The sequence below is a fragment of the Eretmochelys imbricata genome, chromosome 25 (genome assembly GCF_965152235.1).
Source record: "Eretmochelys imbricata isolate rEreImb1 chromosome 25, rEreImb1.hap1, whole genome shotgun sequence".
Lineage (NCBI taxonomy): Eukaryota > Metazoa > Chordata > Testudines > Cheloniidae > Eretmochelys > Eretmochelys imbricata.
The window spans coordinates 16,632,559-16,655,846 of NC_135596.1; the positions used below are offsets into that span (position 1 = coordinate 16,632,559).

A 23,288-nucleotide genomic window follows, 5' to 3' on the forward strand; every position below is an offset into this window, starting at 1 on the left:
TGGGAGGGAGGCACTTACCTTGCTTCGCCAGAAGAAAGCGCCTCAGGCATCCCCCCTTGTATGCTGAGAGCAGACTGGCCCACTCCTGGGGTAGGAAACTGGACTGGTTTTGATTTACAGAGGCGATGAAGCAGCATATTCCCCCTCTCAGCAGCACAGGATGGACCCACTGAGTGCTCGTCCTTCAACACCTGGCTCTCCAGTGGCGCGCAGATGCACATGCAGCCGAGCCTCCCCCACACGAAAGGGAACATTCGCAGCAGGAAACTTGTCGTTCCCCATGGCTCAAGCGATTCATCCCTGGAGAAGGGGTGATGGTTGGGCTGGAGTTGAATCTGCATCAGATCTGAAATTAGTGAAGGCAGGTGGAGCTGCTGTCCTTGCTGAGGTGCTAGGTTTACTCCTTGCTCACACGCAACTGGTTACAGAGTCCGGCTCTAGGGGAGACTATCAGGGAAAACTTAGAACAGAGCAGCTGTCCAGGGGCTTCACAAACTCACTCTCCCGTGAGGGGAGGCCAGGGCAGAAGTAGCTTTGTATTCATTTTACAGAGCAGCAATGGTTTGCCCAGAGCCTCACCACAAGCCAGCATCAGAGCTGAGAACAGGCCCCTTGGGGTCTCCATTCCCAGCCACTTGCTCTCACCATGGCCTGTGCTTTGTGAAATGGTTATTTGCCACTCCCTTGAGTCTCCCTTGGGCTTTAGTGAGTCTGTTGGCGCTGGCAGAAATATTCCCTTCCCGCTGCTGGACTGGCACATCTGCATGGCAGATGCGGGTGAGCAATTACGAGGGAACCACCAGCTGCATGGCTTTACGGCGGACTTTCAGCATGTGCTGCGGCCTGGAATTGGCCCCTCCTCCCCGGCTGCAGACACTTGCCAGTCACGCCATTGCTTCGGCACTGGTCTTTGGGTTTCCTGAGTTTTCCAAACCGCTTTCTCCGTGCTTGTCTTGTCCACCCCCAGCACTGCCCCTCTTCTCACCTCTCTACCCTGGGGTCTTTGCTGGGACGCCCCCACACTGCCTGCGGCACTGAAGCAGCGGCTGTAGTCTGTGCAGGTCACCCTGTCCATCTGCCCCCACCTCCCCGTTTCCCTGCAGCACAGACTAGACCCCTGCACGTTGCCCCATCTACCCACAACCTGCTCCAGCAACGGGGACATCAGCACTTCCGCGAGGCAGCTCCCTAGTCTCACTGGTGGCAAAATCCTAGTCAGCCTGAATTTTCCTTTGGCCACTGCTGGTTAGCTCTTGCTCTGGGAACACTGCATACAGTCCGGGCCTCCCAACTTGGTTATTAATCACCTCACACCCTGAGATTTAGTTGGGCAGGATTCCAGCCCTACCAACAGCACTGCCTTTTAATTCCAGGCATAAAGCAGCCCCCCCACCCAGCTGTCACCCACCAGAAACAGCAAAGCTCCATTTTCTGCTGCTGTACAGTATTTAAAAAAAATATTGCACTTTGGCTAGCTACCCAGACAAACAGGAAATGCATATAACAGTGACCCCCAGTGGCCACTGCAGCTGAGCACCGAGAGCGCTTACCAGGGGGCCAGAATAAGCACAAATGTTGTCCTCAAGGCAGATGCAAGTCAAGTCAGGATTGATTTACTCGGCCTTTAGAGCTCCATCCTCTGAAGCATCACTCAGCTCTACCGCTACCTCTGTCAGTGTTGACATGTGCTGGGAAAATACTTGGGACCCTCCATGTAATATGAACTTTGAAGACCCACAACTTGAGATGCTAAGAACATTTCACAGGTGAAGAGTAGCTTCCAACAGAGATACAGCCCAGATCCCTCGATACCACTTTGAGATTGATATGATTTTACCATTATTAGACAAATCTAATCATTCAGAGTCTGCCACATTCACACACGTGTATGCACATCTCGCCAAAGGTGTTCCTCAACAGACTCCATATGGAATGGGGGGGGACAGAAAATGCCTTCAGTCTGCTGGAGTCCAGGAACCCCCTGCTGCCTTCTCTCATTTTATCTGATCTATCCCCTGAGCCTCAATCCCCTGCCAAGGCAAGGCTGACTGGGGCTTCCTTTGGAGTCTGTCAATACTTAGTGTTGTGAGGAGCTCCCCATAGAATGCGCATTGTCAGACCTGTAGCAGGGGCCGAGTACAACTAGTCAAATGAGTCCCATGCTGGCAATACCTAGCAGCAGCCACCAGGCTGGCACAGAAAGAGTTCGATACATTGCAGATGGAAACTCATTGACTGAAGCAGCACCAGCAACATCTCAAACCAGACTGGCCCCAAGTTGCTGTCTGCCAATGTAAGGTAATTTCCTACCTTCACACTCCCACAACTACACTGTATTTCTGCCATTCTGGGACCAGGCCCCTTCATGGGGGCTTCAGCTCCTTGGAGATCTCTATACTTGTCAAGACCCTTGCACCTGCCTGACTCACTGTATGCCTCCCCCTTCCTCTAGGCAGCAGATGTGGTGTCACTCTAACACACAAGGAATTTTGTCTCTAGGGCAGAAAACCAGATGTATGTGAGAAACGGCTGCTTCTCTGATCTGTTTTAGGACAGCATTTAATCTTAAATGGAAATAAAAGTGTCTTAACGCAGCTAGTTTTTGAGGGTATTTTTATTGCTCGAAGTTGGTTTCAGGTCTATTGCTGCTCTGAAACCCTTCAGTGGAGAAACATTGCAATCACTGAAAAAATAAATTGTTTGGTGTGCTAAAATCACGTTTACAATTAACCAAGAAGTGCACAATTCAAGAGAATAGTAACATTTAACCATTGACTTTACAAATAAAATTAAGGACTACAAAGAAGTTGAATTACTGAATTATTGACAGTAGAGGAACTATTTACAATGTTTACATCCTAACAAAAGGAAAACAACTGAGACATTTCCCGAACAAAATACTCAATTTAAATCCCATGTAACCATAAATCATGATGATTCATGAATCACTGCAGCGCAGGGGGCCTTTAAACCAGGCCTAAGACTAAACAGCGTTAAGACAGTTCACAACTCACTGGGCGAGATACAACAGGATTTACTTTCGTGAGCATTTACCTTGGTACAAACAGAAGAGGAATTTAAAATAAACTTTCTTAAAGTGCTCCAATTCTTTTCAGTACAAAAATATAAAACATTGATTAGACACATGGCACAAGTGGAATTCGACAAGTAGCATGCATACATAATGGATAAAGGGCAGCTAACTGTTTCAAAGGTACTGGACTGGCCTTGAAGGGGGGAAGGCTGTTCCCCAGATTTCTCAATGAGCAGGGTTTGCAGCTGCAGCAGAGGTAAAATCTACTGCAAAGGGAGATTTTAAAAATGCTGGGAACTGGGAAGACGACAAAATGCTCCGCTCTCCTGTGGGGAGAATCTATGCAACGAACTGGTGCGTCACTTGCGAGCATTAGCAGAGTCTCAGGGAATTGGGTTCTGCAGGATCAGGTATAAGGATTTTTTTTTTTTTTACATTATTTTTAAACCCTATTCCAGTCTAATACGCTACTTTGATTCTAGGTATTTTGCCATTTGCTTTAACAAGTGCCATGAATGGACTCAAACAGTCACCTGCATCTGGCTACAGGACTTTAAAAACAGAGGACCATTTAGAAAGGCAGAATTGCCACCACTTTACTCGGAATCAGCCGCTTGTCCGGGCACACTCGTAACTGGTATGCAGTGAACAGGCATCTCTAGAAATCAGCAACTCTTCCCCCCACCCAGGGAAATAGATTCCAAAAGTCAACTTGCTGGGCTGGCTGCACCTACAAGTCACAGCTGGGGAAGTCAGATGCTAAGAAAGCACTTGAGAGTATCAGAGTGAGCTCAACCTTGAGGAAGCCATTGGAACCCAAAGGCAGGAAACATGAAGGGGCAGCAGTTTGAACTGAGAGAAGAAAGGAAGCAGCCTTTGGATTGGATTTTAAAAGATCGAAGACTACAAGCAACCGTAACATTTCAAAGCAACAGTATGAAACACACACATCATCCAGGATGGGAAGGCTGTGACATAAAGTGAAGAACAGCCAAGTAGTTCAAAGGTCATGCTGAAACTCCCACCATACCTCTGGGCAGTAAAGGACCAAAGGGTGAGTTCAGGCAGGAAGGGCAGCATGGAGCTTCTGATTTGTAGCAACAGTATTTAAAAGCAAACATTTGGTAGTGAGCTTCTCCCCCCCTCCCCCCCGCTTAAAATAAGTAAGTTCTTCCCTGAAGAGCATTAGAAATATGCCAATTACCCCAGACTTGAATAGCATCTTTAGAATCTAGGCTGCTTCAGGGGAATGGGTTTAAAAACTAGTGCTGGGTGAAATACCCCAATGAGCTATTTTTTAATGACAAAATTTGTCTTGTGACATTGGAGGAATTTAATGAAATTTCAAGGCCTCTGAACAGGTGAATTTTTTAAATCACCTTTTCCCCTCAGTTCCACACATGATTTATTTTGCATTTTGGTAGGTGAATGTCACGTTTTGGCTTAGAGCCTTGGAGAGTTACAGATTTTGCACACACTATCATTAAGATAGCGCATCATTCGCTAATTCACGGTCATGCCTCTTCAGGCCGGTCACCGCACAGAAAAATCACATCAATGCCTAGCTTGGCACTTAAAAAACCCAAACAAACCTGAGTTTGACTCGAGACCAAGAGTCAAAGGGGTCCAGTCACCACATCAGATAAATGCAACCTCCACAAATGCTAGCAACAGTGAGACGTGTGCATTGAGGCAGATGCTGACTCTTAAGGTAGCTCCTCAGTTGTGGATTGAAGGCTCCATCTGGGAAGGAGCCCTCGGGATGGCGCCCAAGAGGCACCACGTCTGCTCACGTGTAGCTACAATCACTTCCTGGGAACAACACTGATAAAGCAGCTGTTTAAAACTTTGGGTTATGTTTCTGATGAGTTCTCATTACAGACCTGGCAGTTTCAGGTGTCACTCTTCTACATCTGAGAGGATTTATTGCAGGGAGGGGTGAGGACAGCAGCAGCTACCTAAGCCTTGGGGGCCCATACACTTTATCTCCCACAATGTTAGAATGACAAAAATAAAACAAAGTAATTGTTTCGGAAAATTGGTTTAAAGGCCCCATCCCCGACCTGGGACCATGGACATAAGCGTAGCTCTGTGGTAAAGCTCCTGAACTCCGGGGTTCTAAGGGAATGGCCGAATAGAGTTTCGGCTTGGAATGGAGAGACTACAGCAACCCTGCACTCCTGCTGCTTTGATGTACATTTACACGAGGAAATGTGTGTGTCTCTATTACACAGGACTGGAATTGCAGCATCAGCTGATCAAATACAGCAATCAACCCTTACTGGGCGACTCGGTGGGCCCTCGTGCAGGTTAGATCAGAACTCATCTTACTCCAAGGAGAGAAGAAATTCCAGCCCAGCAGCCAAGAGAGGGTGAAGAAGAGAGACTGTCAAATGAAGACAGAGCCACAAACTCATCATGGTCCCATGTCCTGACCACTAATAAGGGGACACACTGGGTCACAGTAACGCAATATCACGACGCCAGCATCGGGCTGTCTCTTGGTGTGACCTTACAGCTCTTTGCACCTCGGCTCCATAACCAACCGCACGAGCTCGGCACGGCTGCCGATCAGCAGGCACCACCGCGACACCACCACCAAAGGGGCCTGATTTAGAAACAACTTGTCTCAAAACAGAAAAATATTCAATAGGAGCTTCTAGAGGGCACGTCTCTGGAGATAAACCACATGACGAGGGGCCGGATTCTCTTCTCACTTACACCAGTGTAACTCCACTGACTTCAGTGGCGTTGCCCCGATTTTCACCAGGGATGAGCATTAAGCCAACAATGTCCAAGGCAGCACCGAGGAGAGGGCACTTGCCCAGCACAGCAGGCACAGGGCCACTTGGCTTCCAAATTTCTGTCTGTCTTTCTCCCTCACTGATCACAGATTTCCAGGATATTTTAGTCTCCCAGTTACAGCTGAGCTTGCTTGGGGCAATAATCCTGCTTACACCATTTAGCCACTTTGAAACCAAGACTGTATTCTGCAGCAAATACTTTTGACAATTTATAAAACCTCCTGGGCTTCCCACGTTGAACAGTCGAAAATACTTGGGCTGAACTGAAGTTACTGACATGCAGCACACTTGCTCTGCCCGTTCAGAGGGAACAGTTTATTTAAAGCAGAAATAACTCGCTTTCCTCTCAGGCTGGAATAAAGCAGCATATCCAAATGCTTCTGGTTGGGAAACTGCCTTAACTTGTGCTGAAATGATTTTAGCCAGGATTTTGTGCGCCAAATCTACTGCAATCGTATTTTAGGAAGCATTTCCCCAAACTTGCTAAGGTTGAGAAAGCCCGGTTTCCCTTCCTATGGCATCACCCCACAGAACAATCCCTTTTGGTGCACATCATTGTACACAGTACATTTGACCAGACACTTCCATGTACTAGGTTACATGTTAATTAGATGTAGTGCATATTCAAGAACTGAGACACACACTGGAGTCCTATAATACGCTGAATGATTTCCCGAAATGCACACTGCCATTTGAGCAGAATGGTGTTAACTTTGTCAACGTTCCAAAATTCATTAAACCCGACCCATCCAATAAGAGGAGATGTCAAAGCAGCTGTAAGATGATTTAGTTAATGGTAAATTATTCTAAATATTCCTTATTCCCTTCATTCTTGACACATTGCTGCAGAGCACTCTCTGCAGCAACAGCAGCTTTGTTACATTCCAGTCCTTAGCATGATGTCCACTGAGGCGGCAGACAGATAAAGATCCAGAAGACAAGAGGTTAGACAGGACAGTAACCAACTGCATGCTGAACCAGCTCTTTATGGTCAGCATCTTCAGCTGGAATAAAACCCCAGTCTCAAAGTTAATTTTGAACCAACACATGGTTTTTGCCTTGGGAATTTTTACACACTCACAGACATGGAGATGGTTGTCTACTTGTTGTGTCTTTAAGGAGCCTTTCCCGAAGATGGACATCAGACCTAGTGCAAGTGATTGCCAGGGAATACTCTCCCAGCTCAATTCTTCATTACCACGTTAGACAGTTTATACATGTCCAACCCTTTGCTGTCACAACTAGGGGGAGCTTTTTGGCTCTTGGATTTTTTGAATGTTAAGAGGTTTACAGTCCCTCTTACATTTTGCATGTGCAGTAAGCACATGTTCTGCTGAACTCAGTAAAACATACAAGATGCTATTCCTTTCATGTGAGTGGGTAGCTCTCCTCTGTCACGCTGGTTGTGAGAAGACTGGCTTGCTGTCCAGCTTGTTATTAAAACAAAATGAATAATCCATTACACTGATCACTGCTCTGTAAAGACAGAATTAAACTTCTCAGCCATTTGAGGGCCTATTCTTAAAATTTGTACATAAAAATCTGAGAGGCCCAACATCAACTAAAACTGACTTGCTTTACAAGATAAAAGATCTACCAAGAGCTACTTCAAATTCACCAAAGAGAGCAAATTACAGTAGATGGCAACATTTTAACAGGCTTTGAATTTATACACCTAAGCCATATAAAAGTCAATACTTTCCCATGCTTGGAAAAGTTAAAAGAAAGTGTGTTACTATGGTAAACTCATTTTCAGCTGTCAGTAGAGAAGCCAACCAAGCAACACTGAAATCCTGCTCCACTGCATCAGTGGTGGAAGGACATCCATGATGCTGACCTTCTGTTCTTTGAAACGGCATGGCACAAGGACCTTCTTGAACAGGAAACGCTTAGAAAAAAATGACATCTTCCTTGCAGGTATCGTCTTCAGCATTTATCAGGGCTGGCAGAGAGGCCACCAGCGTGTGGGCGTGAACCTTGTTGGGCTTGAATGGATTCACTGCTTCGGGCTGGCTGCCCGCTGGGCTGTAACTCTCTGTGGGAGAAAGAGGGAGAGGAGAGACTCACTATAGTACACAAGAATGTCTCAGCACAGAGTGGCCTCTCACTGCTCTTTGGCAAGACTTACCTGGCTGGAACGCAATGCTCTGGCTGTTCAGGAGGACCGGGCTCGCTGACCGTCTGTTCTTCAGTGCACCCTCATCTTTCCCAACAAGCTTAGGTGTAAGCAGCTGTTTCAGGTCAACAGATGCTGAAAAGAAAAAGTTGCTTTACACATCAGTACTTCATCCTGGGAGCATTTTGCTGACTCCACTGTTTCAGCCCGGGCTCAGACACCTAATACCCATTCCCCATACACCCAAAGGGCTGGTACTCAAACTTAATTTACCTCTTCAACTGCTCAGACCATGAGCATTCACACTCTCTCTCCCGCACCCAGCACCGTCTATTTAGTTACACAGAGACACCCCAACTCCCGAGTGGCCCCCCTAGGACAACTGAAGATTTTAATCCAGTTTTATGATGGTCTGGTACAGTCAAGAAACACCTTTGGCAGACACGCAGAACAAAATGGCTATTGCCACTCTCCACACTAGAAAGGTCACCACAAGTCTACCCGTGCTCCTTACCTGCAATGCAGCTGCAGCAGTGAGAAAACACAGCAGCTCTGATGGGACACTTTGCCAATGTTTTTATTCCAGAAGTAAAAGCAATCAATGGGAATTAAATCACTCCAGTCCAAAAGGCCTCCACATCCCAATGCCCATCCCTTACCTAGCAACCTACAAGCCAAATGAGACACTATGTGCCATTGGTGCAGAAAGTCTTAGTACGTTTTATTCTCAGCTCTACACCCATGAACAGACCACCCCATTAGCGTTGATGAGAATGGACCAAATAGGTTTGGGTTTCACACCTTGTTCATGAGCTGATGAAAAACTATTAAGTACATTTCCACTGTGCACATCTGTAGCAGGATGGTCACCACGCTCCGGCCCTGAAGGGGTTAAAACAGCCATGGGAGAGGGCTGCCTGGGGGAGCCAATAGTAAAAGCAGCCCTGGAGAGGGCTGCAGCTGGGAAAAGCTAGGCTGACTGGGGGAAGCAGCCACAGCTGGGGCCACGCCCCAAGCAGGGCACAGCTGGCTCTTATAAGAGGGCTGTGGGCCAGAAGCTGGAGGAGTCTCAATCTAGCCCTGGAGTGGGAAGGACTAGCTGCTGGGAGCAAGGTACTGAAGCAGAGCAGTGCTGGGGAAGGGCAAAGGGAGCTGGGGAGCTCCAGCCTGGTAAACACCCAGGCTGCAGGCCTTGCTGAAGGCCAAGAAAGGTACTGGGACTGCAGCGGGGCAGCTTGGGAATAGGCACTGGAGTCAGGGAGGAACACAGATCCCAGCAGCAGGCGAGACACCGGCCTGCAGAGGGTGCTCCGAAGGCTGGAAAGAGCTAATTCCCTAGACGACCACCAGGAGGCGCCGTGCTGGTGAGTTGTCGCTTCGCTACAGTTATATTGTTCATTTTGTAATATGCAAGGTTTGCCGTTAGAATGGATGCCTCACAAGTCCTTTTGAAAGGGGAACTGGAGCAGTGCTGAGGAATAGAGCAAGAGAGCTGGGGAGCTCCAGCCTGGTAAAACCCCAGGCTGAGGCCTTGATGAAGGCCCATGAAAAGGTACAGGGGCTGCAGAGGGGCATCCTGGGAATAGACAGAGGCAGCTGGTCCTAATCCCCTGCCAACGATGAGTGGCCATTAAACTGCAGTCTGCCCCAGTGAGCGGAGGTTAGATGATGACGACTGGCAGTAGCCACTGAGGCAAGGTAGATTTAGATGGTTGGGGGTTCCCCAGGGAGGGGGGATCCAGAGTGTGGGGGTACTGCTGGGGCAGAACCCCAGGGTAAAGGGCACCAAAGTCCAGGAGGGACACGGATGCCAGCAGCAGGCGAGACACCGGCCTGCAGAGGGTGCTCTGAAGGCTGGAAAGAGTTAATTCCCAAGATGGCCAGCAGGAGGCGCCGTGCCGGTGAGTCACCATGTCGCTACAACACCACTGTGTAAAAGCAATTTACAAAAATCAAGTTGGGGAGCTGCACTACTCCAGCTTTGTTTCCTCTGTTGCCACCACTTGGTTCAGAGGAAAGGGGCTACGAGGTTACAGGTAGGTGCTGGAAATAAGCCAATTCGTGTTATGAAAATAAAGTTATGTTTAAACACCAGTGCTATAGGAGAGCACAGGTGGAAGGTGCCTCCCCAATGCACCTGGAGAAGCCTGACACTATCCACGCTACATAAACATGGACCTGTCATGTGTGTAAACTTGCCAGGACAATCCGGCATGGAACTAAAGATATTTATATAAAACCCAGAATTAAAGGCTGGAAATAAAGTGCTTTCAAGTGGCTGGAAAACTGTGGGTTTTGCATTGTCTGTCATTATCAAAGGCCACTATTTTAGTAACCAGCTCTTAGAAGCAGAAATTACATCATGGCATCGTGACTGCATTTGTAGTCCCTTCTATTCCTGACAGAATTAGCTCTTTTTAGCTCTGCAATACATGCAGCACCCTTGTTCTGGCCTGGAGATTCATGTTCACAGGGTGAGAAACGTTGGCAGATTACTGCCTTTCAGATTCCAGGGGAGAACATGGCTAGGTATTAGAACCAGCAGCTTTGTGCTAGGAAGTGCACATCTTCCCCTTTGGGATTTTCAGAATGGCCTTTGCAAGTGAGAAATCTTCCTGGACAAGCCATTGCCCGCAGGGAGGTGGGAGAAAGCCAGTTCTCTCTCACGCCAGGGTACCCAACAATGGCGAGGAGGAGAGGCTCAGCATATTCCATACGCCACCATGAGGATAAGAGATACTGCTCAGCATTCACAAAACAAGCTAGGATTCGGGGTGAGAGTCATTCAGATGTGTTTAAATATGTATGCCCAAAGCAGAGTTGGATGCTCTATTTGAGAACCCCCTGCCCCAAATTCCCAGTGTTACAGCAGCTGAGGACAGGGTCAGGGAGTCATAGGATTAAATCAGCCTTAAGTTCCATGCTGGTTTACTTAGGACATTCAATTTTCAGCTACATTTCCACCCCAAGAAGGGTCCTTGTGCTTTCTGTGGCTTATGAATTCCTGTGAGGGGTTGTTTGGCTGGATGGAGGTGGCCAGAGACTTGCTCCATATGGTGTTGTGTGCATCTGTGATTTCAGCAGAGCTCAGAGATCCCCTTAATGCACTCACCTGTGCTGTCTGTCCTGTGCGATGCTTTGCTCTTCCCCCCCTTTTCTTTGCTTCCTTTCGTGAAGGTGGCAAGCTTGGTGGGGATTTGCTGCTGAACTGCAGCCTGTTTCTGTATCTGGTTGGTTGCACTCAGCAGGTGGATTGGCACTTCGTTCTTCATTGCAAGAACTGGACGATTCTCCAATATGGCACTGTCCCTGCGAACCAGCTCTGGCCGCTCCACATAATCCACTCCCGAGACACTAGCCCTCCCAAAGGGCTTCAAGTGTTGCACAGACCCTTCTACCCCTTCTCCATTGAAACTGATGGAATGATTCAGTATTTGACTCTACAAGAGAAAAGAATTGTGTTACATGAAGCTGATACCTCATATCCCCCAAGGACTGAGGAGAGGAGGAAACAAAAGACAACCTCCAAAATATACACACGCCTTCCTGTGGCCAACACCAGGACCTCCCTTGTGCTACCGAACAAAAGAAGCAGCAAGAAAAACTCAGTCCGCATAAGTCTTGGCAAACTAAAGAAAAATATCTTGGCAGCTTTGGACCTTGATTAATACCATCCCTGACAGAGGGCTTTGAAAGGGACCACTGGCTGACAACAAAGTACAAATAGGGCAGACAGTAAAAAAAAAACAAAAAACCAAAAACAAACAAGCCCAGCAGATTAGGCTGTGGGCCAGCAAGTGGGGCAGTGACATGAGAGCAGAGGCCTGCACTACGCGTGGGGAAGTACAGCACACACCTGTTACAATCAGGCTAAGAACCTCACTCACGCCCACAGACAGCGAGCAGGTGCCTGCTCTGGGCTCAAAGAGGCATTTAAAACAAAATGGCGTTTTAAGGCTTTAAGAAGTGGCTGAGCTGAGCTACTACAACCTGCAGCTCTGCCCGGGGTGTCCGGGGCTATTGTACTTCTACATGGCAAGGAAGCTTGGTCACCTATCTCACAGCCCCGCCTGCTGTGGCTGGATTCCTCTCCCTGGAGAGGGACTGAACCAGTGGAGCTGGGGGCAGCCAGAGGCAGAAGGTCACACTTTGGAGGGGGAGCATGTTTTTAGAATTTAAATGCACAGAATTCAGGAAAATTACAGAATGTCACAACTAAACCCCTCTGGTGCAATCATTTCCAGGGCAGAGTACAGTGCCTTTGTTTAGCAAACCCTATTGCAGCCACAGGACCAAATGCAATTTCCTCAACTTCTCTCACATGCTCTGCAGAACGCTTGGGCAAGTTGCCAGGCTGAATCAGAACAAGACCATCTACCCTGCTGCCCTGTCTCCAAGAGTGGCCAGTACCTGCTTCTTCAGAGAAAGGTGCAAAACAAACCCTGCAAGAGGCAGCTATGGGATAACTTTCCCCAGGGAAAGTTACAGCATTAAGATGTAGCAACTACTGTAAAGGAGGGAGACTTCCATTTAGAAGTCTATGTGAAGGTGGCAGTTAGAAATCAAGCATCCAGCTGCAAGCAACTCAGTCCTTACCTGTCCCCCTTCTGGGGAGAACGTGCCCGACACAGTGTTCTGTTTTTTCAGCTTCTTTAGCTGCTCCACACGCTCTCTCTCTTTCTCAACTGCTCTCTGCGCTTCCCGTAGCCTCTCCAGGTCATGCTGATAGGCGTCTCGTTGTCTCTCCAGCTCTTCCCTCTCCTGGTTCAAGCGATCTTTCAGCTGCCGAGTCTCCTCTTCTCGCTCCTGCAACCGTGCCTCTATACTTTCAAACTCCCTCTGCTGCTGGTCCCTCTCCCGTTCCCAACGCTGCTGTTCCACCTTCAGCTGGTTCTGAAGCTTCTGCACATTGGCCAGTTCTTCTCTCTGCTTCTCAAAATTGCGTTGCTTTTCCTGCTCTAGCAGCAGGTTCCCGCGTGTGGACTGCAGCCGGTACTGCTTCTCCCGATCTATGATGGTGGCTCGCTGGATTTCAATGTAGCTGTCCTGCTGTGATATCACTGCCTGGAAAAAAACAACACAACACATGGGCTTGAAAAATACAGGAGAAGCGAGGTCAGAGACTGCATTGTCTACCAGTGTATAAATCTCAGAAGATAAAGAGACCTATTAGGTTACCCAGCCCATTCCCCTCAGCACAAGTGGGCTGAATTCTCACTTGGAACCTGTGGTTGCCATTAACCTGGTACTACATGTGACCTTGAACCAAAAAACCTAACTTGCATCACTCAAAATGATGCATCTTTTGAACCTAATTATCAGTTTCTATCTGACAGGATTATCTATACACATCCACAAAGACGTGGTGGGCGTATTCTATAGTCATTGTGGGAAGCACAGTGTATCTCAGCAGTAAGGAAACCAAGTGGAGCTCAGAGAGGTAGAAAGAAGGGAGCTAGTTAGATCAGAAGGAGGAAAGGATTTCATTCTGTAAAGGCACAGGCGGCTAGGCTTCCTCTGAAATACTGGGGATAGTATTGGTTACTCTGGCACCCAAGTCTCAGACAAATCCTGCAGCCTCCCCAGCCTACGCATGAACTTTGTTGTTTCCAGTGCTGTATTAAATTACCATTACTACCTACATTCCTGCAGACTGATTAGTTCAGCTTTAAACGAATCTCTTGGATAGCAGCGTTTTACCTGAAGGCTAAGGAGCAACTGTGACAGCCTCTGTATCCGTTGGACAAGCTGAGGAAAGAGAAAGGCATTAGATTCTGGGGAGGATATGGTGGCGACATTCATTTTGTCAGTACTAATCTGTTGTCCAGCTAGAGTATCAGTGCCCACTAACACCACACAGATTCTGGGCAGTAATCCTTGTGCCAGGCTTTCCTCAGTTTAGAGACTTGATGCTGGTTTCCTCCAACTCACCAGCATGAAGCTATGACACATACGCAGCTGCTTGAACCATCTCTCAGAGATTCAGTTTCACCTTAGTAAACTGTTAGTGTGAGAGTGAGGGTGAATGGGAAGTAGTTAGCTCACTATACCTAAAACTCATCTTCGCTTTCAAATAGGATTTCACTCTCTGCATTTATTATATCCAAGTAACTAACTGCAAGGTCCAGGCTGTTGACAAGTTTCTGAGTCTATGAACATTAAAATGCTATATGCTCAAATAAATTTGTTAGTCTCTAAGGTGCCACAAGTATTCCTCTTTTTGCGAATACAGACTAACACGGCTGCTACTCTGAAACCTACATTTTCTTTGTATACTATGGAGCTAAATGTCACTCATCTTTTCTCTGTCTTAAAGCACAAACATAGCTTATTCTAGTACCTCGGATTCCAGGAGGGGCTGGAAACTGCTGTTGTAATCCAGTCTCATTACATCACTCTGGAAAAAGACACAAGCAACAGATGTCCTAGAGCATACTGTAGATAAGAGTCAGCATGCACATAGGCTGCTTTGTCGTCACTCTCTCAGCTTTACAATGGGAGAAGGCTTATTTAGATGGAAATTTTACAACCATCATTGCAGTAGAAAACATTTGATTAGCCCTATTTCAGACCCATTTAAAGCATTGCAAGTGTTTGCAGACCTAGGAGACCATATTCCAAGTACCATAAAGAAATAGTCCAATAATTTATTTCTCAAGTATCAAAAGAATTTTCTTGTTTTTTAAAAATTCATTTTGACATGGATGATTAATGCTGGTAAGAATCCAATTTAAAGCAATGAGTCACATTAGGTTCTATTCTGTGAAACCCTCCAAATCATTTTAGTGTTAAGAACATTAATTTGAAGAAAAAATAAAGTAAAGGGAGTGGGACCATTAAGACACACCTCTCCCAATACGTCACTGTGTGGCATTATCTAGATGGCCTTAATTAAAGGCATCTTCCCCAAGGGCTCTCACACTGAGGAGGGACATAGGAAATATTTTAGCCAAATTCCAGGTTGAAATAGATGCACAATCATTAAAAACTACATGTAAACAGTACATACAGTACAGAATGGACAAGCACTACAAATGAAAAAGTTGCCAAATTAAGTACATGTAGATTCTTGCACTTCAGATGTAAAACCACAAACCACGAGTTCAACCCTAAAGAACAGTAGCCTTAATGGAGCCAACTTATTTAACACGATGTAGGACTCTGCTAAGGAGCGGACATCATCAGCTGTTGGGACTTCTGGTTTTCAGTGACTTATCCTCTGTCTCCACCATGTTTGTCTAGGACTACCAGGATATGCATTTTAAAATGATGAGTGAAGACTAACGTACTGTGTGAGGTCCTTCTTCTGCATCAAGAGGAAGGTCACGGAGCTGCACATCTGAACTTATTGCAGGGCCTCTCCGGTCTCTCAGCCTCTGGTCACTACCACAGACCTTCTTAAAACTACCATCTGAAAAAGCAAGTAACCCAGTCAACATACACAGAGATGATATGTGCAACACTTGGTACTTTCTATTAGGAAAAAAATGTAAAAATTGAAACAATTTAATGGGCAAAAGCAGAACAACTCTGGGGTTGGAAGTTTGTATAGATTTGCAATTTGTTGATTTAAAAATATGTATGAAAGTAGGGAACAGGGAGAGTCAGGTCCATCTGAGAGTTGTGAGAGACCTGAAGAGAACAGACTAAGGGAAATAGTGAGAGTGAATTAAAATAGTCCGTGTACAGATTAACATACAACCAGCAACAAGGCAAAGACTGAGAACATCAGTGGTTACTAAAACATACCCTCCGATATCTATTGCTACATACATCTTACCTGAAGCAATTACTGTGGTGGATAGGGGAGGAACTGAAAACCAAGTCTCATAAGGAGAGTATCTACCGTGTGCTCTTTTTGTATCACAACAACTACCTTTAACAGGCAGGTGAAACAGCTCCTGTAGATAAAAGATGGTAGGGAAGGGGCAGCAGGGCTTGGAGGATGTTCCAAGTATGTGTGCATCACATCCCCAGGATGTGCCAGTGAGCTTCTGAATGATGCTAACCCTTGCCTTTATCTTCTTTTGGTGTTGGCGATAGCTCAGCGTCCAATTGAAGGTAACTCCAAGGGACCATGGATTGTGGTCATGTGTTAAAGGCAGACATTTCAGTGGCACTTTGGTCTCAGGGTTGTTCAAGTGGAAGGCAAAGACGAGTGCTTTTGGGAGCGTTGGGTTTCAGTTGCCAAGCTTTGAAATACAGCTCAAGTGTCCAGAGGTCGTTGTTGGTGACCTTTTCTGTGGCCTTCAGAGAGGACACTCGCATTGCTAATGCAGTATCATCTGTACACATGAATTTATGGGATGATGTGACCAGAGATGGTGGGGAGATGAAACAGGGCAGGTGCTAAAACGGGTCCCTCTGGGCGGCTGCTGTTCAGTCTCTGTAATTTGCTAGTGGAGTCACCGAGGTGTGTGGTGAATCTTCCGTTACTCAGCATCTCTGTGAGGAAGCTGATGGTTGACTGGCCGGGAAAACTAATAACTTCAGCAGGAGACCTTTGCACCACACCGTAGTGTATGTGGAAGGAAGGTTAATAAATGCTGCCACTAGTTTTAATTTTTGCTATTAGCCAGATTCTGTGTAGCTGGTTAAGGCCAGCGCCTGGTCACAGCAGCTGCGACCGGTTCTAAATCTGGCCTGCTCTTTGGAAACCAGATGCTCCACTCTCGGCTGTAACCTTTGAAGTGGGAGCCGCTCAACAGTTTGTAGCAACAGCTCAGGAGAGAGATGGGCTGGTAACTTTTTGGATCAGTGGCCTCTTTTCCGGGCTTAAAAATGACTATAATCTTAGCTACATTCCATTCTTTTGGTATTCTACCAGAAGAGCGGCTGTTAAGGAAGAAGTCTGCCAGCGATATTCTTGTTTTCAGACTAAGGTTTATCCAGAATTTCTGGATATATTCCATCCATTCCTGATGCATTCCCGGACTTACTGTTGGAGAGACCCTTATCCACTTCATCTACTGTGTAGAAGGCGTTAAGGGAGGAAGACAACGGGCACTGTGCAGTAAAGTTGTTTGTGGACTTTCCACCTTATGTTTTTATCCATGGGCACATGGAAGTGGGCAGTTAACTGCAGTGATGGCATCTGCACTTACTTGAGGTGGTTTGTAAGCTACTGGAGCCGCACTGCCTGAAAGACAGAGGAGCTTCCAGGCTTTGTGGCTTGACCTCGTGAAGTCAAGAGCCATCACGGTTTTGCAGAACCTTTTCCTTCTTACTGCATTCAAAGACTCAATGACATTGCAATTTTGAGGCTTTTGTTGGCTTGATATTGCTAGAAGAGTGCCTCGCTCTCTTCTGTTGAGGAAGGAATGAATGCTTTTCTGAAGCCTCTTGCCATGCTTGATTTGGTGGCCAATATTAGTAGACCTATAAAGTGGTGGTAATGAGCCAGATATGGGGGGATCCAGTTTATCAAGCCCTCTAAGATCGCCTCATAGCAGGACCAATCAGCAGAGTGTAAATTCTAGTGGAGTTTCAGAAGGGAATCGAATCAGAGGAACTTGTACACAAATCACAGCCAGGTGGTGTTGGCTGCTGGGAGAGTCATTGAGAACTGACCTTGTATATGACATGTGGCCGCTAATATTCTGTGACACAAAACAAAGGTCACGAGCGTAGCACTTCCTCCATCGGGCTGACCCGAATGTGCCACAGGTTTTGGCATCCTAAAAAGAGGTCCTGGTCTTTGGTGAAAGCCCAGGATGGTCGTTCCTATAATAGCCCCATAGGTCATGGTGGCTATTGAAACTGCCCGTGTGGATGGCATGGGGGTAGAGATGACACCCTTCACACGGTCGCCTGTTACATGCAAAAACACAATGAATGTCATCAAATCAGTAACCAAATGATCTTAAGGGTCCTCCCAGTCAGAAAAGCAACGGCAATAACTGCACATGTCCAGACCAAACCTTCCTTCCAACAGACCCATCGCTGAAAATTATGCGGCTCAATAATGAGGCCTATCCAATGCAAAGTGCAATTACATCACAACAATCCTGCAGACTTAAAATTTCAACGTCCTTGCACTGCAAGAAATACACCTGACAAGTGAAGGCCACTGGTCAAACAGCAATGGATACATCCTTGTATCTGCAAGCCATCACCCTAAATATGGACTCCCAACGTTTGTAAAACATGACCTTAAAGATTTCGACTAGGTCATGCCTATCACAAACTTTTACTCAATCATCATCAAGATGGGCGATCTGATAGTGAGAAACATGCATAAGCCACCAACAATGGAACGGCCGCATCAGGGTTACCAACACCAAGCCATCTTACTATCCACATCGGCAATTTCTACAGCCCTCATAGCCTATGGGGCTAGTAACAGAACGACTATGCTGGAGAACAGCTGACATCCTGGGCTTTCACCGAAAAGATTAGTAAGGTGACCAGAATGCCAGCTCCTCTCACTGACACACTGGGTCTGCAGTCCTGGACTGGATCCCCGAAGGCCCCAGTGTCTTACTTTTGTTTTGTATTGTGGTGGTGCTGTCATATCCCCCAAAGGTCTCCGCTCTCCTGGGTAGCCCTAACCCACAGCTGTCTTCAGAACGATAGGTCACATTGGCTGACTGTGTGAAAATCAGGTTCTGGAGATTCTCAACTAGGGAAGAGGAGCACAGGTAATTTTAAGGAGTCATGTCCATGCAATGAGGCATTGGCACCATGCTACTATGTTACGTATACAACCATTCAAAACTCTGACATGCATTTAGAGATCAGACTGAGAGCCTCTTTACAGCACAGACATATTTTCCCTTACCTCATACTCTGAAACCGAAAGGCACATGTGAAGATGATGCCTCATCTTCAAATGGGGACTCAAGTCATTAGGCCAGTCTGGATGGGCTTTCAGAAGGCTAAATCAATGACTCTTCACACATCAGCCACCAATTAAGGTGATGTTTGTTATCTGTGCTCATGCCATCCTTGCTCTCACAGGCAGCCCAACCTCCCTTAATTTGGGACCCTTGCACGGTATCTCAGTGCATGCTGGCATGCTGTCAGGGCACTCAGTAGCCACACATCCAAACAGACTCATGTCTATGCGCCATAATTTGATCTAACTTTTAAAAAATATTGTTCTAACTTGCAGGGAACGTCCACATTACCCATTTCACAGGAGGGCTCTGAGAATTAATAGTCTGAACAGCACTACCCAAGTACTAACTTTTTAGATACCATTAAACCCCATAGCCTCTCTCTTTATATCTACCTACCTACCTACACACACACACACACATTCCTGTTTTGCACTTACTTTCCGTCACTGCAGATTTCAGGATCACCTCTCCTTGCAGATTCTCTAAGGTCTCCCCCCTGAGGAGAAGTTTGGATCGGGCTCCTTGGGAAAGATCTTCAAACCCATTCATTTCAGACATTTCTAGATAAATCTGTTGTTTCTCATTTAGACTTTGCAAAATCAGATCATCTTTCATGCTCAGACGGTCTAGGGGGAAAAACAAACTAATTTAAACCCTACAAAGCTGTTTGTAAAATCATTATCAGAAGCATAATACTAATTTCAGAAGATCATATTGATTTATTTTGTATTTCTTCTGTTTGTTTGAAGCTCTTACTATCATAAATGGCCAGAAAGAGCCAAATGGCAGAAAAGGAAGCAGATAAAAATGGCCATACTGGGTCACACCAATGGCCCATCAAGCTCAATATCCTATCTCTGACAGTTGCCAGTGCCAGATGCTTCAGAGAAAATGAACAGAACAGGGCAACTGGTGAGTGAGCCATCTTTGTCCAGTCCCAGCTTCTGGCAATCAGAAGTTTAGGGACTCTCAGATCATGGGTTTGCACCACTGACCATCTTGGCTAATAGCCAAGATGGACCTATCCTCCATGAATTTATCTAATTCTTTTTTGAACCCAGTTGTACTTTTGGCCTTCACAACACCCCCAAGGCAATGAGTTCCACAGGTGTGTTGTATGAAGAAGTACTTCCTTACATAGGCACCGACTTTCCCTCTGCCTGGTGGGCGCTCAAACCCCACCCCCCGCAGCCCCTGGCCTTGCCTCTTCCCGCCCCTGCACCGCCCTCACCCTACCCCCATTCCACCCCTTCCCCAAAGTCCCCGCCCCATCCCGTCTTTTCCCACCCCAGCCCCTTCCCACCCCCTTCCCCCAAGTCCTCGTCCCTGCCCTGCCTCTTCTCCACCTCCTCCTCTGAGTGCGCCACGTCCCCGCTCCTCCCCCTCTGTCCCGGAAAGTCCTAAGCACCACCAAACAGTGGGAAGTGCTGGGGGGGGAGGGGAGGAGCGGGGACACGGCGCGCTCAGAGCCAGGGAGAAGGAGGCAAGGGAGGGCAGGAGCTTGGCTGCCAGCGAGGGCAGAGCACCCACTAATTTTTCCCCGTGCGTGCTCCAGCCCTGGAGCACGCAGAAAGTCGGCGCCTATGCTTCCTTATGTTAGTTTAAACCTGCTGCCTATTAATTTCATGGCGTGACTGCCGGTTCTTGTGTTATGGGAAGGAGTAAATAACACGTCCTTATGCACTTTCTCCGCACCAGTCATGATTTTATAGACCTCTGTCCCATCCCCCATACTTCGTCATCTCTTTTCCAAGCTGAACGGTCCCAGTCTTTTTAATCTCTCCTCATACGGAAGCTGTTCCACAGCCCTCATCGTTTTTCTCACATCTCAACAAAAAGTGAGAGGGGTTTTTTAGATGTGTTATGGGATCACATTCTTAGTCATTAAGTGTCCACCAAGAATAAGAGGGTCACGAAGAGTTAGTGATACTGAGAAGCTGTTCACTGGATGCTTGCATAAACCATTACCTTGAAATTCTTTTAATTTAGCAACTCGTGCTTCAGCCAGTCTCCTTTCTTCTTCAGGCTCACTGAATGTTCCTTCCTCTTCATCAGGGCAGCTATAAAGTGAGGCAAGGCAGGAGGAGATTGATTTGATCTATGCATAGATAACCTACTGAAAGCCTTGGCTCAGATCCTGCATCCTTGCTTGGAAGGTGCTGTATCCTGCAGCCTGTTTGTATCTCGCATCCAGAACGCTACTATTATGTCAGGTAGTGGGCAAACACGCTTCCTAGGGAGGCTGAATCTTCTGAGCAGGTCAAGTTACTGACAAATAAAACCCCTAATCTTCTCTCATCTGCCGTGATCTGTCTCCTTCAGGTAAGCATGTGCAAAGCAACATGCTCCACTCTTACGAAGAGCATGAAATACAACAGCAAAAACCAAAACCAAAAGACAGTCAAATCTATTTGGTCTCCTGAGAGAAGGCCCAGTGAGATCACTAGTATACATCTTAGCAAGGATGTGAAATGGAGCCTGAGGGACCAGGTTAGTCAAATGTATCTTTACCCCACAAGCAGAACTTTCAGCTGTGCTGAGAGATCAAACACATGATCAAGAAATCAAACCCTCCGACTTTCAGTCATAATTTACCTTTCCACAGCTCTGCGAATTTGCGCCATCCAAGAATTTCTCTCTTCTTTGGAGCTGGTGTGAATTTCATACATCTCTGGTCCTTTTAATGAGGCACTAATTAAGAACATTGCTTTCTCCTCATTAGCTACCTCTCTTACAATTAGCTTTTGCAATGAAATAACTGGTGGCTTAGAGTCCTGCAGAACAAAAATATAAGTTGATGTGTTAAGTTTTGCTGAAGCACTAGATCACACAACACCTTTAGGATTAGGGTTTCTTCTCTGTCTGTGACCAATGAAGACAAACTGCAATGGTGCAGTTTTATTGCTGGGGCCCTTTTATATAGCACCCGTGCATGGCACATAACAGATGAGTCTCAAGGACCTACATTCTAAAAACATGAGACTTGTGAGTTGTGAATTTTCGCTCTTCAGAGTTCCCCGTGAGGGAGGGCAGCATGAACTAGTTTGGACTTTGCTTCTTTTGGCAGTAATAAAAACAGAACAGGGAAAAAAACACCACCACTAGACCTAATGATACACGAATATAAAAATGAAAGGAGAGCAGCAGGAAGCAATGCTGGTGCCAAATTGACAGGTTAGCTCATAGGACAGGGAGAGAGAGTCACCTTCAGGTCTAGGAAACTGAAACCAGGTCCAAAGGGTAAAACCCTTCTTATATAACAGATTAACAGCAACTCTCCATGATAAACCATTTCTAAAAGGGTTATATTTGTAACCAGTGTCCCTAGCTACACTTTGTATTTCAGCCAATGTACAACACTTAGATAACCCATCACTGGGTGAGAAAGGAGTTATTTTGCAGGCTGCTGAACATGCTCCATTTCCACCGCATAAATCTTGGGGGGAAGCAGAGGGGATTCCTGAAACTGTGACATCAAGAAAACAAAGTTTTGCCAACTGTCCTCGGGCTCCCCTGCAAGCTGTGTGCTGGGGTCACTAGGACAATGCAGGAGAGCCGAGTAGATCTATTCACTCCCCTCCTCCTCTTAATTTATCTAGGAGAGATTAATATTTAGCTCATTTTAAACAGATCCCATAAATATAAAGGTGCCACGAACAGATCAATCCATGACTATGGACAGACAGTATTCCACCAGGCAAGGCACCCTCCACTAGGGATTAGCGATTTGGGATGGTAACAAGAGGCTGGATGCTCTTTAGCATTCTAACACATGATATCTAGGTTCTTCTGTAGCAGGAGTTGAGCTAGTGAAGTAGAATTGCAACTACAGTAACATAGGACAAAAAGGCTGCAAGCCGCACAGAGGGGCAGAGGAGCAAACTCAAACATTCCCAATGACAACTATCCAAGTGTTCCATTTGCAGGTATTACATTTGGGTTTAACATTCAACCTGAAGGAGTATGTTTTGGGAAACGGACCAGAAGCAAATATCCCACTCTACTCCAGTGCTATAGAAGCCGAACAGTGTGTGTATATTGTCATGAATGGATGAATAGGCTGTAAAAGCCCAGGTGCAGCAACTTTACAGATAGAAAATACCCCTACCCGAAAATCATAGGTATAGGCTTAAAATTTTAAGTACTTGCTTAAATTCCATGGAAGTCAAGTGATACAGTTTGCCAGGGAAATTCAGCCCCAGTCTTGATATGTTGAAAAATATCAGGACAAAGTAAATAATTTAAAACAAAAAACCCCTTTCAAAATTGTAATTAGTAAATCCTGTTACAGTCACAACTGAACTTTGGTCAGTTCCAAATGCACATGTCTGTCCTAAGAACGAGGAAAGGCCCTGAAAAACAAGCGAATCCACAAGCGCTCCAAATTGCTGCAGTAATTACATATGGGTTAGTGCTCATTACGTTTACATAAGAAAATCTCAGTTGCCAGCAGGTTGGAGGCTACCCTAGTCACAGTTTACCATTTCCCCAGA

At 46.4% G+C, this 23,288-nt stretch overlaps 1 protein-coding gene across 4 annotated transcripts in view; it reads right to left on the bottom strand.

The window, feature by feature from the left end:
- Positions 1-2,596: 2,596 nt before the first annotated feature.
- Positions 2,597-23,288, bottom strand: part of ARHGEF18 (Rho/Rac guanine nucleotide exchange factor 18) — a 50,724-nt gene continuing 30,032 nt past the window's right edge. For 3 of the 4 annotated variants that reach the window (XM_077841758.1, XM_077841757.1, XM_077841755.1), the window contains 11 exons: positions 21,391-21,569; positions 20,764-20,855; positions 19,233-19,421; positions 18,438-18,575; positions 15,244-15,365; positions 14,295-14,351; positions 13,655-13,702; positions 12,551-13,018; positions 11,067-11,394; positions 7,967-8,089; positions 2,597-7,873 (listed from right to left, as the gene is read on the bottom strand). In XM_077841758.1, the coding sequence (XP_077697884.1) occupies positions 7,728-7,873; positions 7,967-8,089; positions 11,067-11,394; positions 12,551-13,018; positions 13,655-13,702; positions 14,295-14,351; positions 15,244-15,365; positions 18,438-18,575; positions 19,233-19,421; positions 20,764-20,855; positions 21,391-21,569 (1,890 nt within the window). In that variant the 3' untranslated portion in view covers positions 2,597-7,727. The remainder of the gene's footprint in view (positions 7,874-7,966; positions 8,090-11,066; positions 11,395-12,550; positions 13,019-13,654; positions 13,703-14,294; positions 14,352-15,243; positions 15,366-18,437; positions 18,576-19,232; positions 19,422-20,763; positions 20,856-21,390; positions 21,570-23,288) is intronic. The other variant, XM_077841759.1, reaches the window with a different exon arrangement.